This window comes from Epinephelus lanceolatus, chromosome 3 (assembly GCF_041903045.1).
Source record: "Epinephelus lanceolatus isolate andai-2023 chromosome 3, ASM4190304v1, whole genome shotgun sequence".
Classification (NCBI taxonomy): Eukaryota; Metazoa; Chordata; class Actinopteri; order Perciformes; family Serranidae; genus Epinephelus; species Epinephelus lanceolatus.
The window spans coordinates 12,794,091-12,813,130 of record NC_135736.1 but is presented as its reverse complement, the minus strand read 5'-3'; the positions used below and the strand labels follow the sequence as shown (position 1 = coordinate 12,813,130).

The following is a 19,040-nucleotide window of genomic DNA, read 5'->3' as shown; positions in this document are numbered from 1 at the left end:
ACTGTATGTGGAAGAATATTCATATGTATTGTCTTGAAGGGTTCATGCAGAGCAATTGAATCTGTCACATACCAAGAGCTCTGTGTTGATCCGGCGCGCGCAGCGGTGTGCTCTACTGCCCACGCAAAGTGGCGCGCCAGAGACAGCGCAGCCGCAGCAGAACAGGCGCAGACTACAGACACAGCAGCAGCCATGGCAGACGAAAAACCCAAGGTGAGGAGCGGATTTTGTATGGAGTTTTTCTGTACAGTGTGTACCCAATCCGTGCCTGATAATTGTACTGATATCACCGTGAAAGGCCGCCTGTGAGACCAATTCGTCCACGGTGGCGTTATGACAAAGAAGGATACAAACCAGAGTTACCGCGTTAGCTAGCTAGCTAGCTAGCAAGCGAGCTAAGTTAGCATAATAAGCTAACACGGCTAATGCGCCTGAGACCCGGGCGGTATGAAAGAAATAATAATTGCCGGTCTTTTAAAACACGCTTAATCCACACCTCTTAAATGCCGCTATTAGTATCCGTGATATGCATGTAACACGTAGCAATATACATGTTGCCTATAAATATAACGTCAGTCAGAACCGAAGAAAAGTGAGTAACGTTTAGCTGTTAGCAGTGTGCAGTGGCAACGGGCCTAAAGTAATTGTTTGAGCACAGACCGTTAACTGTTAACGGGTCTTATGTGACACAGTCGTGCTCATCGCCAGCACACGTCCGAGTGTCTCGGGATAAGTAACGTCAGTATTTTTCGACAGGTGCGAGTTGTTATTCCTGTTCTGACGAAGTTAGGCCGTTGAGCTTTATTTTAAATTGTAGGCCATTGTCAGCTGAATTGCTTGATGCTAATGCTAAATGCTAACATTGAAGTTAACGATGTTGCTGCTTTTCTGTGCTCAATAGCCACACCACTCCTCCGGTCTGTGCTTAAAGGTGCAGATGTTAGACAAATTTGATCAAACGTGTAGCTCACACACGTGATGTGAGTAGTTTATATATACTCTCATCGTTAGTGTTTGCGGTACATAACGTTATTGTACATCAATCTTAAATAATGTCTGGCCCTGGCTGTAGCGGATTTGTGGGTGAGGGGGAGAGCAAATGCATCACACATGCTGGAGGTCACATTTTTACTAAGGTTATTCTGTTTCCTGTACTTTCTGCCATCAATTTAACTTTCTGGAAACTTCTGTTTTTGTCTCTTCCAGGAGGGAGTGAAGACAGAGAACAATGAGCACATCAATCTGAAGGTGGCAGGGCAGGATGGCTCAGTGGTGCAGTTCAAGATCAAAAGGCACACTCCCCTCAGCAAACTGATGAAAGCTTATTGTGAACGGCAGGTAAGACTGCTACACAGTGACTCAAAAGAAGTCATCTTTAGGTTAATCTCAGTAAAGGTAGCCTGAATAAGAGGTCCTTGAATTGGAGACCAGTTGAGGGGTCCTGGGTGCTCGCCAAATGAGGATGGACCATTGTTGCGTAATGCTCATTGCACTTTTTTAGAGCATACTGCCATAAAGCACTGATACCAGGTTATTGTCACACACCTCTATTGTCTTAATTAATGGAATTGGAACAGTCATTATAGTCTCTTGATATCTGCCAATTCTATCATTTACATGGGCCCTAGTTAGACAGTACCTTGCAGATTGCAGATTTTTCAAGAATGAAAATAGGGCGCTAGCTAGCTATGCAGCATGAATTATTTTTTATTTACTTCTGTTCTGCAGTACATGGTTGGCACTCACGGCCTGAGGGTGGCCAGTCATTTTGTTAAGCGCTATTTTAAACATGATATCTCTCTGTCTTCCCACACAGGGGCTGGCGATGAGGCAAATACGGTTCCGGTTTGACGGTCAGCCCATCAATGAAACAGACACACCCTCGCAGGTAAGGCTTCGCCCTCTTCTACAGCCAACTAACCTCACAGAATTGCTACCTTAGCCATTGCGTTTCTCTGATTTTACACTTTGTTGTCAGTGTTAGGATTATGCGCCATTTTTTAAAAGTATTTCTGGAAAGCAACTGGTGAGACAAAAGGATTTGCAAAAGTTTAAGGTCAGAGGTTCTTTTGAAACCCTAACAACGTTATTCTTAATTGCAAAATACACATCAAATGAATTAATGTTTGTGCCTTGCAGTGGGAATCCTCATTCACAGGTTTGGTAAATGATAAATCTGAATTATTGAAAATCAGTGCCCTTGGCAGCAGTGAAATGGTTGAGGAAATACAAGGAGTCCACTCTGAAAACTTGCTGCAAAGCTACTCTTAACTTTATACTTGAGGATGAACCCTTCACATCAGCTTTGTCAAGTATATGTACTGTATCATAGTGCTGGTATTAGACTTTACAAACAGCACTTAGCAGCTGTGAACAGATCAGAGTCCATACTGTAGATGTGCTGCCTCTTTATGTCCATAGAACAATAACATAAAGGAAAAGGTCTTGTTTACTTTAATGTTGGAAGTCTCATTTTAGGCAAAACTCTACTAAGTTTCTGTACCTCTTCCTCTAACCTCTTTTTAAGTTTTTTTTCCTCTTTCTACTTACATCACATCCTTGACATTTACTCAGTCTTCATTTTCTGATCTCTTTTTGTAAGAGATGTAATAAAATAAACTTTGCCCTGTACATGTTTCAAACTAACTTCCTGTTGAAAAGTTTTGGAGGCATTAGCTGACCTTACTGGCATTGTCAGCACTTCGTTAGTGGCTTCAAAGTAAAGACCTATCACTGCCTTCAAATTAAAAGTACAGTTATTGTGAAGCACATGCAGGAAGTGCTGGGTTAGTAGTTACAAGCGGACACAGGCACTGTAAACAGTGGCTGTCATTGTGTTGGAGCTATAGGTGTCAAATGGTGTTAATCAAGACAATATTATCAATATTTGCAGGGGATGGATCAACTGACATTTAAACCTTTTTCTCTTTTTTTTAACAGCTAGAAATGGAGGACGAAGATACGATTGACGTGTTCCAACAGCAAACCGGAGGCTCTTCCCTTTAAAGACTGTTTCCTACGAACATCCCTACCTCCCCTCTTCATCCCTGAACATCTTTGTTATGCCCGGTCTTCAAATGTTCATGACCAGTGTTGATACCATTCAGTGGAATACTTTTACAAAATGTTCAAAGGCAGCGGCACAGTCAATGTAGATAGATATAATCACACTGTCATTCATATATTACCATGTCTGAGCTGCGCAGTTTAAACATCCTGTAAGCTGCAGTGAGTCTAATGTGCTGAAGAAATTAGAAGCTTGCCATCATAATTTTTTTTCTCTCCCCACCCCTTCCCCTGGAGGTTTAACAGAAAGCTCCTTTTTTCTTTCTTTTTTTTATATACTTATGTCATTGAGGTTTTGATTCAGATGGAATTTTGTTATTGTTGTCAAGTAAGCCTGCATTTTAAATTCACATCTGTTGTTATGAAAATGTATTATTGGAATAAATTGAGTCTTTTTTTTTAAACATATGTCCCTGTTGTTTGATTTATGGATACTTAAGTATTCTAAACCAGCAGCTCTCATCAGAGTCAGCATGTAGAATGCTAGTTAGAAAAAAAAAGTGCATTTTTTTTTTTGACCTGAAACAATTTAACGCTTAACCATAGATGTGTAAAACAAATTGGAAGGTAAATCTAAGATGGCTGTCATTTACTTTTAATTTGTAATGCTTCAAATGTCTTTATGAAAGTCAGGCTTGCACTTGTTGGAAACAGTACAAACCATACTACTTGTTCTGTGGACTGCTAACAGGCCTATCCCAGCTTCAGTACCTGTGAGTATCACTATCCTGCTATTGGAAGAAAAATCTGGCCACACAGGAAGGCTTGCCAGTAAACCCCCCCCCCCCAAAAAAACTGTAAAATGTGGTAGTTGTCTTAAATCACTGTGTGGTTAGTTGTGTGCAAGTCATAATCCACAGAGTAAGCATAACACCCACATCTGAATATATTTCCACCATCATGTTATGAGGATGCATGCATGGTTGCTTTAGCTTGTCTCCTGGCTGCAACTGTTTACTCAGCTGTTTAGAGTTTATAAACAAGACTTGCTTCAAGTCCACAACAGGGACAATGAGCTGTCATTAAAGAGTTTTGGAAACTACTCTTATGAGTTTGCCACTTGTCTTTTGATTTTACTCTTGGTATTTGGAGTAAATTGCTTCACTTAAGTTTTTCTCACATAGTATTGGTTCTAGATTGTGTATTTTTGAATAAGATTGCAGTATTAGATAATGTTATTCTGAATAATATGACAATAAACAGTAGCTTTTTCAGTATATGATCAAAACTGATGGTGGACTTCTGGGTCAACATCCAATTTACTATGTGCATGCCATGTAAACAATTTATCCAATCACAGGTTTGATTAATTTGCCAGTATCCAATTAGGAGCTGTTCACTTGTGGGCGGTGCTTGAGCTGTAGAAACGCCTCCTTCACAGTGGTTTCTGTCGCACCGTCGCACCCGCACTTCAGTCTGTCAAACCCGTGGATGTACAAAGAGATTTCAGCCAGCCCAACCGGAAACAGGGCGTTTTTACCTTCAAATTAAAATCCAAGTGTGTCACTTGTACTGAGACAGGGTCTCAAACAATAAACTTTTAGCCAAGAAGCACGCGCTGCTTAGATTAATAATTCAGTTGTGATTTGATGAAACTTCGATTTGATCTTAAATATTGCTACAACACTTTAATTTTCAGTTGAGCATACTTTATTTTGAAATTCCGACCGGAAGTGAGACGTCTCCTTCTGGTCACTTTGACACTGGTCCACTCAGACTGGAAGCAGGTTGATTATTGGGAACCACCGGCTAGGGTAGACAATGATGAGGCGGTGAAGTGTCGCTAATTAAAGTGTAATTCGCGTGTATCCTGACAGATTTATACATATTTTACGACTTCTTGTGCAAAAATGACGACGACCACAACATATCAAGGGATGGAGCCCGGCTCTAAAAGCAGTTCCAGGTAAAAAGGCGTCGTTCAGACGGTTCCGTAACCCGTTAGCCACCATGATGCCAACAAGTCCTGCATCCTCTGACGTTAACCTCAACGCTACAAAGGTTAACCTAAAATTTAGATAGTTTTGCTCTGACCCCTGTCCGTAATTATTAATTAACCGCTTCGAAATGGTTGTATATAAGCATGAGGCGACGATGCCAGGATAAAGCTCGGTACCACACCTTCCCGTTTTTTCCTGTTGGGATGGACCCTTCCCATTTTTCAACGGTAGCTAGCAAGATAGCACACATGTACCCTCCCTTTTGTAGAGAGGCTGCTCAGCTAGCATGTGCAGACTAGGCGGCTCGTCGCCACACAGCAGTATTAACTGCAGGCCTTTGACGTAATATTACCTCCATCACTTTTATGGGTATATTATCCGAAATGGAAAGATGTATCAAATCTGTCACTCCAGTTGGGTGGGGCCACCGTGGTTTTCAGATCACTTATCGAGATGATCAGTGAGGTAACGTTACAATAAAGGCATCCTCTGGTCTGCCCTGCATATGGCCTTATTGAGGCGAGGGCCATGTTACAGCTGGCTACACCTGACAATAACCCGAGCCACATGTATAATTCTCATCATCGAGATGCAGGGAGATGGATCCACATCCGCTGGTAATCCAGTGATAGAAAAACCGTAAGGATGCAGAACTCTCAATGTTTAAGTGAACGATTGAGGTATCAGCTAGGCATGTTGTTATCATGATACATTTCATCATAGCGTGACAGTAGCAATGTGAGTAATGATGTAAAATACATCACATCAATGTATTAACCACAGTAAACCTTATAGGAAAAATACATTATCACTGATATATAACAGTATAACAATATACACTTAGTTGCCAGTTTAATAGGCATATCTTGTTAGGAATATTGTGGTCTAATACAACAGCCCTGCAATAAATCCTGTCTTCATGAAGGTAATTTTTGAGGCTGTAGTTCATGTCAGTGTTGCTGGAATGTTTTCTATATGTTGGGTTTAATTTAAGTCATAAACATCTGTAATAATAACATCGTTACAAGTCATACCACAGTATTACAGTAGCATAAACTGTACCTTATGTATAAAGGCCACATAGACACATTAAAGAGAATGCTTTTGTGTTCCTCTTGTCATTAAAGTTCACTGAAACATTAATGACATGTATGCAGTGACCTTTTCATCTCGGCAGGCATCGCCTGGTCCTTCTTCGCCACTTGAATCTGGTTGTCTAGACAGTGCAAAGATAGTTTGCAACCACTCTGATGAGTTGATCTGATAGACTGTTTAAAGTTAAAGTTATTTACAGTTTATCCAAAAGGTAGCACATTGTTACATGATACAAAATGAAATTTTTGACCTTTATTGGCACAAATGTGAATTAACAATAATTTCTTACTGATAAATTCTGCATATCCCTCACCTGAAACAAAACATTTAAGTAGGTTATTTTTTTGTAGGCACCTGACAGGCATTGAAAACATTAGCCATTATGATCCAGCTTTTAGTAACAGTGCTGACCATTCCTCTCTTCCCAGGGTTTTGCGCCCTCCTGGTGGCGGCTCCAACATTTCACTTGGTGCAGATGAGGAGAAGCCACCCGTCCGGAAAAACAAGATGGCCTCCAGTGTTTTCGCTGAGCCAGAGGACCCCTATGCCAATCGAAGGAACAACCCACCAGGTACAATCTCCCTCTCCTCCAAACAGCTGCTGCTTTAGTGTGAAAGCTTAGAACTCTACTTTCTATCCATCTTACTTTGAAAGTTTACTACAGCATTTATAGATAGTGTCACTTAAAAATCAAACCAGAGCACTAAACTAGTGACAATGAGGAACAAGTTTGAGAATATTGATTATTGTGTTTTGGAGATGCAAGGTTTTCTCTGCAGGTTTTTCTCTTTGCTGCTGGACCAAAGTGATCCTCAGCCTCCCCAAGCTACTCAACACCTCAGACAGCCGAATACATAAGCATAACATTTGCTGTCTCCACTGGTGCTACTTGACATAACAGGTTTAGGTGCCCAAATGATGAATTGATTTCTCTCTCAGGCTGTCATTAGATATTCAAGTTAACTGGTGTTTCTCTATTAATCAGGATCTTCACAAGCCTGCGGAGATTTGAAATATTCATGTAGAATTGAGCTGCCCCAAGTCCTTGTTAGATCACAAGGCTTATTATAGAATTTAAAAAGTATATTTCTCAGAGGAATAATAAAAGGCTGTCATTCCTGCCCAGAGCTCGGTTTTCCAGGCCTTCTCTAAATGCACAATACTACACAGCCAAATGTTACCAAAAGAGGAATTGAAACATAATAGGAAGTAAAAGTGATGCCAGGTATGCATTTTTTAAATCTTGTGCAGTGGTTCCTAATTTTCTAGAACAAATACACCAATTTAAGTCAAACACATGTGTCACAAGAGATGTCTCTTGAACTTACTCAGAGGCATTGCTGCATTTGATAGTTCTTCCTTGCAGATGTGGCGTATAGGACAGGTTGCGAGAAGTAGTAAACCAGGTAGCTTTCATTGCGCAGTGCAAAGATGGATCAACAATTATTTTTCTGTCTCTTGTGACAAATAGCTTTTTTTTTATTTTTTATTTTTTTTACATGCAATGAAACAAATATTTTGGCTTGTAAGGTGGGGCTTTCTGTGTTTGAAACGTTCAGTGACATCAAAATATGGGGCAGGTGTCAAATTGTAAATGTCTTGACAGCTTTAACTACATCTGGCGTTCCCGGAATCTCTTTAAGGAGGGATGAACTGTAACACATCAATCACAGAAGCTTTTCTGACACTGGCATGTGCAAAGTTGGGTGACATTTTAAAAGCATCAGCCTGGATTCCTTTTCTCCAAGGTGGTGATTTATCAACCAGGAAGCCTCTGTCAAAGAGTTTTGAGTTGCTACCCAAACGGGAAAATACCCAGATGAGGTATGTTTGCAGCAGCAAGACAAAATCTCTTCAGTGTGATCATTACCTGTATAATCATACCTTTAAAGCTACAGTTGGTAACTTATGAAATAACTTTTTGTCATATTTGCTGGAACTGTCACTATATCTTGACACTAGTACATGAAATGGATCATTTGGGGGAAAAACAAAATAATTTTCCTCTTCCTCCTCCCAGTGCTTCTCATGGTATTTACAGGAATCTATCCTGACGGAATAAAAACAACCAATCAGAGTTAGGGGATTCTCGAACACAGCTGCCCACTGGCAGTAGTGGACAAAGTACCTGAAAGCCATTTTGAGTAAAAGTGAAAATAGAAGATGATTTTGGTAAAAGTTAAAGTCACCTATTAGAATATTATTTTAGGGAAAAGTCTTAAAGTATCTGATATTTACTTACTCAAGTATCAAGAGTAATTTTATTATGTTAAAAGGTTAATTTTTTGAAAAAAAAGTACAAGTAAATGCTGGTAATAAAAAAGCAAGCAGTCAGAAATCTGAGGATTATGAAGTTTATTTCTTCTCAACATGTACACCACCTTAAAAACCGAGTGTACATTAAAACAAGGGCTTCTTCACACTCCACTGCAGTGGAGCAGTCTCCACACAGTTGCCTGTCACAAATCTTTATCTCCGTGAACCGTTACTTGCCCTCTCTGCTGTGGCACGCCATTTCCTGCTACATCATGAAGTCGATTTCACCATTGAGTGGAATATAGTCACTATCGTGTAGCATCTAATCTGACGTGCAGCCTGGGCTTGACTTGAAATTGAAACTTAACTGCGGCTTTGAGAGCACTTGTTTGCATTTGCCATTGTGTGATTAATCTATGATCAAACTTGCAAGCTAGAACCAGTGATAAACCAAACTTTCAGTTTTTATTTTGTAGTTACAGAGTAAGTACAGTAAAAAGTAAGTAAAGAATGCTTAGGACGTAGAAATACATAGATACTAGAGTAAAACAGGAATATAATACTTTTACTCCAATACATAGAAATACATTTTATTCAGAAAATCTAGTGTAGTAAAAGTGAAAGTTGACAGAAATATAAAAAGTCAAGTACAGATACTCCCAAAAAATACTAAAGTATAGTAACAAAGTATTATTACTTCATTGCATTACAACACTGCCCACCTGCTTGCTCTGGCTGGTGGGCAGTGCTTGGTTGATGCACGACTGTCTTCAGTGTGGCTGCCGGTTCACAAACTCTCTCATGTTACAGGTAAACAGTACACTAAAATATATTTCTGAAAACATTTGAAAACAGGCATTGTAGTAACAGAATCTTGATTCATACCTAATCAGCTCTGCCTAGTTTGACAGTTTGCCTGCAGTTCACGAGAATGATTGACATGATTGACAGCTGCGTTGGAGATCCCTCGACTCTGATTGTTTTCGTTCAGCTGCAAATGCCATTAGAAGCACTAGGAGGAAGCAGAGGGACACAATTTTTTTCACAGACTCTCTTTTGTACTATTCTAAGAATATATTGACAGTTTCATCAAATATGGCGAAAAGTTACTTGTATAAAAGTTACCAACCATAGCTTTAACACGTGTTAATGAATGCAGTGTGACTGAAATAATAACAAACATTTTTATCAAAGGCCTAATTGTAAATTCAAGCAAAAAAGAGCAGCCTTACTGAAAAGGGATGCTATTAAGAGTAATTTCCTTATTAAATTACTTTCCTGTCATAAATATTTTCTTTGTGTATAGGCAGTGTAGTGTACAGCAGCCTAAATAAATCTTCTAACACAAAAAGTAAATGGAACATATTTTGTTCTTCATCACAAACACAATCACGCCTACAGAGGATATTTATAGAGATTCTTCGTGGTCACAGGCTGAATACATATTGAAGCTTTGACACATTCTCTTCCTCTGACATTTCCTTCTTCCTCCTTTTACTTCTCACATTCAGTGAGAGAAATGAGCCTTTAGTCCTTTCAGTATATGAACTTTGATTTAATGGAGTCAGAATGGCTGTCTTCTTGAAACAAGATCAACTTATTTTTCAGCAGGCAGTTTCCTCGTAGTCACTGAATGCTTTTCTCACTCTTTTGATTTCACTGCAACTGCAGCAGCTCAGCTGTCACAGAGAGGCACAGTGATTGGCTGTATTGGGCTCCATCATGTGTGTACACGGACAGTTGGACTGGCATGGCGGTCCTGCAGAGGCCTGGTACAGCTTTAAAATGACAGCGTAATTAGGATTCATGCATCTAGTTATTTAATATTTTATAAGCAGAATCTTAAACTAAACATGTTTAGTTAATAATAGAGTGAGACTTCCTCCTCCTCTGTCAAATGTGACAATACCACAGCATATAAAAGAAGCTGGCCATCCGCTCTGTTACCAACACTTGGGGAGCCTTCTGTACATGATACGTCAATCTTACCTGGACTGTGTGAAATAAAAGAGCACCATGAGGTCTGTTGACAGCAAACCTTTTAAACAGTGTCAACATCCAAAGAGGAACTTGTCAGATCACTCCTGCAGTATAATTTGCATCTCTGTGGCCTATTTGTATACTCATGTTTTCACACAAATGGGGCTTCCATCTGCTCCTCAAACTATACCAACTAAAGCTGAAAGCTAAATCTAGTAGAATAAATTATACACTATTTCCTGTAAAATGTAGTTAAGTATAAATCAGAAATCTCAAAATATAAATACTAATGAGAAACATCAGCACTCAGAAATAATTGTAAGAACAGTTCTTTAGCAAAAAAAAGAAAACTAAGACAAAGGTCCTGCTCAGACAGTCTTATTGACAGGCATGTTAAGACCAAAAGCTCTTGAATGAATACTAAACACTGTCGCTTATTTTTAACAAACAAGACTTATGTTCAGTAGTGCCGAAAAGATAAACTAAGTGTACATCATCTCATATATTAATTCAATATACAAGTTTAAACTAGGGATGCACCGAATATTCGGTAACTGAATATATTCGGCCGAATATTGCAAAAAAACACACATTCGGTATTTGGTGGAATAAGTGAAAAGCAAGGCCGAATAATAGCGGCGTGTTTTGATTATGCAATCAAACAGCGTGTGGTGACGGACGGAGTAAAATGTCAGCAGTGTGGCGATATTTCAAAGTGTTGGAGATAGGGCTGGGCGATATGGCCTAAAAAAAAAAAAATCTCAGATTTTTTCACAAAAAATCTGATTCACGATTTAAATCAATTTTTTTCCCCTCCTAGTTAAAAAAAAAATATTTGCGGCCTGGTAGCACATACCTGGGGTCCAAAGCTTTCAGCATGTGAATAAACCCCAGCTTTTCCACGGTAGCCTATATATGGGCACCATATCTCTTGCAATATACATGGCAACTGCATCTGTGATTGCTTTCCACCGGACCCCTTTCTTATCATACGGCAGTGTTTCCCCTACCATCATATTGGATCACAACAGAAGTTATTTAAGGTTACCTTTCCTATAGAACAGGTCTATACCTTGTCCTTTTATTAAACAAACTAAATAGCCTTATGTTACAGGCTGAGCCTGATGTGTGTGGCTTGTGTGTGTGGAGTTGTGTATGTGTGTAGTTGATGTTGGAGGTATGAGACGTTAGTGCGCCAGGTGTGGTGAGTGACGTCAGACGGATGCGCCCCAGGAAGAAAGTAAGGCATGTGCTCCGTTGTTTACATCGAGCAGCCACAGTGAAGAAGCCTACGCAGTTCTGCATGCTGTTTTTGAGTTATTTCCCTCTATGTAAATGTCAGACACTGATGAGAGAGGCTGTGCATCATCCCTGCAGTGCTGAAAATAAAGTGCCATTCTTTAACGCAGACGAAGTCCCGTTGTTTATGTGTTGTTGCCACAATGAGCTAACACAAGCTAAAGGAGCTAATGGTCTTCGTAGGTCCCTTTCCTACGGTTCGGGGGTCTGCCAGCTTGGCGTTGTAAACACTTATTTATCTTATTTACACAACGGCATGTCATTTATGTGCCTACATGGTGCACGTCTAAAATCCTCCTCTGCTCTCTGTGTCGCGCATGGCGGAGTTTGGCCCTGATGCGCACACACACACACACACACACACACACACACACACACACACACACACACACACTCTCACAGACACAGGTGAGCACACACACACACACTCACAGACACAGGTGTGCACACAAAAGCGCTGAGGAACTTGTTCGCTTTCTTGAACGAGTTCTTCCCCGCTCGCTGCCATGTTGTTTGTGTATCAAGCGTGCGGGGGGGATGGGTGAGCCCACTCTGAACTACGGCAGCCCAGCGTGGAGCGGCGGTGGTGGATTTTAAATAGAAATTCGATTTTCATTAAAACAAATCGGCCTAAACTACAAATTCGAATTAATCGATAAAATCGATTTATCGCCCAGCCCTAGTTGGAGAGTGATAGAAGAAAGGCGGTTTGCAAAGAATGTAATACTGAACTATCTAGAGTAGTGTTGCAGGGTATACTGGTACCAACAGTAGACCGCGGTACTAAAACACCACCGTACATATGATACCATAATGTTGGAGTACCGTAGTACTACGGTACCTCACGGTACCACTACTGTGGGATAAGTTCAAAGTCCAATCGCAAGAGGGTGAGTGTCCATGCACCGTCCAATAACGGCGCGTGCTGGCCACCTGGCACTCAACATGGTGCTGCAGTGGTTTCTTTTCCTCTTCTTGGTGTCATGACTGACCAAAAGTACCTGGACAGCCGAGCCGTGGCGGCACACAGGTATGTGACGTGTCAGAGGAGAAACGAGCCGTTCACATTTCTGTCTTTGTGGCAGGTAACAGTCCACAAACCTCACCGCACTTTAGGGACTGTTCTTTACTTATGAAGGAACTGTCAGGGGAGGAGGGTGGCTGGTTGATTTTTATTTTATTTGTTTATTTTAATCCCCCCTATGTTAATCACTGATTGATGCTGTGTTTGAAGTATGAATAAGTCAATAAGTAATTTATTCCATTGAAATATCATTGATGTATGATAGAAAAGTGATTTATCTTTTTATAAATGACAAAAGGCACATCTGCCTCATTTTCACTGTGGTATCATGATACTACTATTTTGGTACCATGACAACACTAATCTGGAGGGTGTTCATCTGCAAAAACTAATGAAAAACTAAACAACAGTATTCGGTACTCTGTATTTGGCCAAGCGTTTAATTTTATTTGGCTTCAGCTTCAGCCACAAATTTTCATTTCGGTGCATCCCTAGTTTAAACCAAATAGGTACGTATACAAGTGTCAAGGGATGAACTAAAAGGGTATGTATCATCCAGTTGCCATATTAAACTGGTGCGGATTGATACAATAGAGATGTGCTTGTTACGTGATGTGGACAAATACTGAATTTCAGAAATGCTTAACAATGTTGGTGGTGTGAATTGTGCCGGATACACTCATCTGTGTGTCAATACACAGATATGCTGTGGGTTGAAACTTTTGCACGTGATCAAAAAATCCAAACTATTTCAACTTCCATAACGCTTCTTTTATTTTCCATAAAAGTCACGGAGGCCACGCCTTTGGGTCCAAGGGGAAAAGCCCACACAGCAGGACATGACTGCACATTGTTATTTAGACCAAGTGAACAGAATTATTGTCAGAAAGACATTTAGTGTGAAAATGAAACTTCCAAAATCTGAAAAACTCCCCACAGCATAATAGGAAACTAGTAGGAAATTGTAGGAGCAACTTGATTACTAAGAAAAGTTCGGCATAATGGGTCATTAGGTCAGGCCTTGATGTCAGTGGACTGCATTGTCAGGGTTGTTCCATTCATGGGATAGGTCACTTCCCCTTTTGCTTTCCAATGCCTATGTTATGACGGAGAGATGAGATCCTCAGTCATATTTTAATAGTTTCTGGGAAACTCTGCACGTTTTATGAAAACCCTGATTCCATGCTCTAGCATTTGATCTTAATATTTGGAGGTTTACTCTGAGCAGGAAGTTATAACAACTGTATTTCCTGTGATCATAATATGTCCAAAAGCATGTTCATGGAGGTAATGCTTAAATGTAAGTGTTGTATGTTTTCTGTATGCTGTCAGTTGTGTAATAAATAATTGAGTGTTATATTTGCACTTAAAGAAGTACTTCTCTGTGGGAAAGATGGCCTTTTAATAAAACTAGGCTGTCTATGCAGTGGAAAGATGCAAATACTTATGAAAGTGGTGCTACAGAACCAGAGAAAACAGAGAAAAGTAGGCTTTTGCTCAAGAGGGAGAAAACCTACAACTACCAGAATGCACAGTGCTGCACTGGACCTCAGCTGGTGTGTAATGTAATGCGAACATGTCCGTTTCAAGCAGTGACGGCAAGCTGCGTGGAAACGATCTCAATCTCTTACAGTTAAACACTGGCGAAAACTTGTTTCTGAAAATATTCGAGGCGAGAAATAGGCAATGCAGTAACAGAATTTTAGTTTGTATTTGATCAGTGCTGCCTAGTTTTATCGTTTGATCTCAATTTTTTTGGCCTCTGTTTTCACTATGCAGGAAACTGTTTGGCACCGACTTCCTGTTCATAAACTCGCTATTACAGCGAAATACGACACTAAAATATGTTTCTAAGAGGCATTTTAGGCGAGAAATAGGCAGTGCAGTAACATAACCTTGATAAAAACCATCTAAAAATTATAAATAAAAAGAAGTTACATGTAATGACAGTGATTTCTAGATTGACTGAATGTGTAAAATCCAAGACATAATTTTACATGTTTTCAGAATGAAAGAAAAATTTGAAGGGGTTGATATTTATAGGTTAATATTAAGTGGTTTCAGGGGTCCTGCACACTTGAGATCAAATTGTGCTGTATGTGACCCCTGAACTAAAAATGAGTTTGACACCCCTGACATAGTGTTTCAACGTGTTTTGTCTGAAATATGTTAAGAGGATCTGTGTGGCTGGATTGTTAAGACAGGATTTGCAGACTTCTTCACAATGGGCTATTTCTCCAATGGCACAGTTTTCCAAAACTCTATGGTCTCTTTCCTTCGGACCAGGTTTCAGCCTATAATCCCCAGATATTTATGTTTCAATGATGTATATTTAAGAGGCTATTTCACCTTCCGTTGATTAGGCCTTCAAAAAACCCCTTAGTAAGCTAAAGGATACCAAAATGTTAGCATCCTAACACACTAAACTAAGATGGTGGACATAGTAAATATACCTGCTGCAACATTAATCAATCATTTGAACAGCCTTCTTCACCATTACATCGCTGATTATATAGCTCAGAAAGATTGTTTGTTTTATTTATATAAATGTGTAATATAATAAATTTTAAACCTTAAAATCGAGATCTAAAGTACTCTGATTTATTAGGCAATCAAGCAATGCTTTGATTAAATTGAGTTTAGCCAGGAAATGTCTGTCACTAATGACAGTAATCTAATTAGTTTGAGAGGCATATAGCTTCACCTATGTCCTCAAATACCCAGAACAGCACACTTGCTTCGCTCTTCATCACAATCAGTAACATTGAGTGGTGGGGGTAGTCAATAGGATGTCTTTGGTCTGGTCATCACTGTCTTGTGTAAGACCATTCTCTCTCAACTGTTGTCTTCTGCTCTTGAAATATCGAAGGCTGTGATTTCACAAAAAAGGTTGAGTCAGGTTAGCCAACCTGTTTTGGAAGAGGAAATGCAGTGAAGGCCTTACTATATGAGCCATTACCTCCCCTTGTTTTTCCAGGTGGGAAGCCCACAGGTGTGCTTTGTGGTGAGCCATCAGCCCCCCTGAGGAGAGGAGGGAACCAGACCACCACCCACTCTGCTGACGCCTCCGCCACAGTAAGATCACATATCAGGTCATGAGTTATGCTGGAAAGAGATGAAGTGAAACCTGAGGGCAGACGAACATATAGGGAAGCAGCTAAAGTCCATGTGATAAGAGTCATCTATTTATTTTCTCTTCATGTTCCCTCAATGTCTTACAAAGGTTTTCTTGTGTATTTGTTATGTTGAAACATTTAAGTAATACCTGCTGTTGTTTCCTTATTCAGTACATGTCTATCATCAAAACTGATGACATACAGCAGGGTTTCTTGTTTTAAGTCTGTGAAGGCTGATGAAATACTAACCACTTCCTCTATGCTTGTTTCTTTAGGATGGAGAAAATTCTGTACGCGATTATGGTAAGCACCTGTTTTTTTCCTGGTAACATAACCCAGTTTTACCACTGGTTTAGTGGACCCTAAACCAGTGGCTCAGTATTATAAAGAACAGATTTGTGATATGTCATCAGGAATATCACATATAAACATCACACACATACATACTGTATGTACCTGTACACATAAACATTCATGCTTTTACATTAGGAGTATAACGGTTCTGAAACTGAGAAAACCACAACACAAACACCCATGGTCTCGTGTTGCAGTTCCGTCTTTCGTGTTGCGGTCTCTAAAACCAAAATCTAACAAAATTAAGAATAATGTGCCCGTTTGTCTAAAAAATATACCATCAAATACTAACACTCCCTCGTTGAAGAAAGAAATGTTGTTTACCACTTGAAATTCTTAGTAATTTGGATAAACGGTGGGTCCTTAAATTGCAGAAGACAAAAGCAGCATCTTATTTCCAGCCAGTGACTGTCGCTTTGCCATCTGAAATAAAAACTTGCTGACAGACTTTATCTGCTGTAGCTAATTAGCCAATAAATGCTAGATCCATATAATATTTCTTGCTGACTTGTTTTAAAAAGAGAATCTTTTTATAGATATGCATACGCGTACCAGGCAGAAAGTCAGCATCATCATATGTTCATGATCCATGCAGAAGACATGGAAAATCCAAAACGACATTGTTGTTGTATTGCAGTGTAAGAATAAAGCAGGAGTAAAAGAAACATTCTTGTTTGCATGGCTGAGGCTGCTAAAATCCAGACGACATTGACGCTCCCACATCATGTGAATACAAGCTGTGAGTTCCCTCAGGGCAATGGTTGCATTTACAAAATGATGTGGTTGAGCCTGGCAAGCTTCCAATGGGTGAGGTGTGGTCTTGTGACAAAGTGACAGTGAATTTTACCCTGTTAATGTTTTCAGATGTTACTGAAAGTCACGTGCCTCCCTGCCTGTGTTTAGAAAACAGTGCTCCTGAGCCTGAAGCAGTTCCAGAGCAGAAGGAAGAGGCCCCTGCAGCTGACGATCCCGCTGCGGGAGTACCATCCGGTCGCAGGAACCCCCCTGGGGGCAAGTCCAGCCTCATCCTGGGTTGAATCCCAGCCAACTCCCCCCCTCTTACATCCATTCATCTCTGAACTCATCTTTTTTTTTTAAAAAACAAGGACCCCCGCCCCCTTTGTCTGTACCGCAGGAATCCTAACTGGTGTCCAGTCGACACCACTGTCCTCCACATCCCCAAGTGCATTGTTTTGATACCTCTTTTTTGAAAACTGTTTTGTACTGTTTTTATTGTTTGTTTGTTTTGACAGAAGCACTTTATGTATTTCTATGTATAAGGTTCAAAGTCTGCCTTTGCCCCTGTAATGCATTAGACCTGCCAGACAGGGTACAAGGATCACACCCTCATATCAACAAAAAGTAATTAATCTCCCCTAACTATATTGCGACAGCACAAGCTGTGCGTGATTATACAAGGAGTTTCCAGAACACGAGCAAAAAAGAAAGCTGTCATTTTTGCACTGTGTTCGGTTTTGACCCATCTTGCATGCACGTCTGGTCTGTAACGTATGAATGTGAGAAGAAACATAACTGTGAAGATTTTTCTTTTTATTTTAACCTGTTTGTTAGTTGTTTTTTGTGGAATAATTGTATTGTTGTTGCATGAAGTTGGAATCTTTCTACTGATAATATTATTATCCACTTAGGAGCCACATAAATGACTGTCATTGTGATCTGAAGGATGCAAACATTTGTCTTCAGATAGGTACTATAGATCCCATGTCAGGTAACAGAATTGGAATAAGCCTTTTTTATATTGTAGTCAATAACCTTAGATTATTGTAACCCCAGTGCCGGTTTTGAGTGCCCCATGTTTTTATAGGTAAAATTTACTCTAAAATAAAGTGTGCCTGTTTGTGTGTTAGGCTACAGCATCAAATAAGGTTGGGTTTCTGTAATTGCATCCTACCAGTGTCAACCAGCCCTGTTTTTCCTTTGCGAGGCAATGGCATGTTGTTGGTCCTGACGTGTTTCTGGTAAACCCATCCTAAATTTGACAAGTGACCTTATGACAGCTCAGCCTTTTTTTTTTTCCTTTCTTTTTTTTCATATGTTTTACCCCCGCCTTATACATATATTTATCATTCTGCTCACTGGAAACATAGTACAGTCTTTTTGTACATTTCATTGTCACATTATTTAAACCAAAATTCCAACTCCCTCCTGCTTCTGTCTTGTTGAGTCATATGTGTGACTGCTGTGTCAGCCAGCCGTCATGCAAGAAGACCTACATTTCAGGTACATGAAATGTAATCCCTGTGGTGTCTATTTTTAACGTCTGTTAAAAAGATAGGTGTGTTTGCATCCTATACCAATTCCTGTTGCTGGATGTAAGTCACTGCTGAAATTTGAAATTAAGAAATGGCACAAGTGGAAATGAACATTAAAAATCAATTTTGACCATTGGTTGTATTGTCTGTTTGTATTATCTGACTTGGAATGAGTACACTGTATCAGTTATGATTATTTTACTACAGCCCAGGGAGGAAACAATCTGGCAAAACACAAGGAGGACATTTTATACAAAAAAACAAACAGGGTTGTAACTTTGTAAGATATCCACTTGATTTGACTGACAGAATGTTTAAGTATTATGTAAGCCTCAGACTAACATTTGAATACATTTTTTTTCTGTAGTCATTTTTGTTAAAAGTGCAATAGGAAGGTATCTTGTAATGACCAGTATGAACAGAAGCAATGATGTAAATGTCCGTATGGGCATCACCTCGATTTTGACATCGCAGAGGATCTTGAGAGCCACCTTGGGTCGGAGGTGAGTCGGCAGATAGTCTGCCATGACGAGTACTCGTGTGAACAAGCCTACGAGCAAGTCAACAATGGCGGCATCCACAGGATCACGGGGAGCGCGTTGTGTTTGGACCCAGGATAATAAAGAATATCCATGCC

The 19,040-nt window shown here is 39.9% G+C and overlaps 2 protein-coding genes across 2 annotated transcripts; both read left to right on the top strand.

Annotated features, from left to right (window-relative positions):
- Window positions 1–65: 65 nt before the first annotated feature.
- sumo2a (small ubiquitin like modifier 2a) lies at window positions 66–3,470 on the top strand. The gene is made up of 4 exons (XM_033625296.2): window positions 66–213; window positions 1,207–1,338; window positions 1,817–1,888; window positions 2,941–3,470. Exons 1-4 carry the CDS (start codon window positions 193–195, stop codon window positions 3,004–3,006), a joined length of 291 nt encoding a protein of 96 aa, XP_033481187.1. The 5' UTR covers window positions 66–192; the 3' UTR covers window positions 3,007–3,470.
- A 1,290-nt stretch (window positions 3,471–4,760) lies between these two features.
- Window positions 4,761–18,536, top strand: jpt1a (Jupiter microtubule associated homolog 1a). The gene is made up of 5 exons (XM_033625295.2): window positions 4,761–4,972; window positions 6,530–6,672; window positions 15,638–15,735; window positions 16,052–16,079; window positions 17,034–18,536. The coding sequence occupies exons 1-5, from the start codon at window positions 4,917–4,919 to the stop codon at window positions 17,165–17,167; spliced, it is 459 nt and encodes a 152-aa protein (XP_033481186.1). The 5' UTR covers window positions 4,761–4,916; the 3' UTR covers window positions 17,168–18,536.
- The last annotated feature ends 504 nt before the right edge of the window (window positions 18,537–19,040 follow it).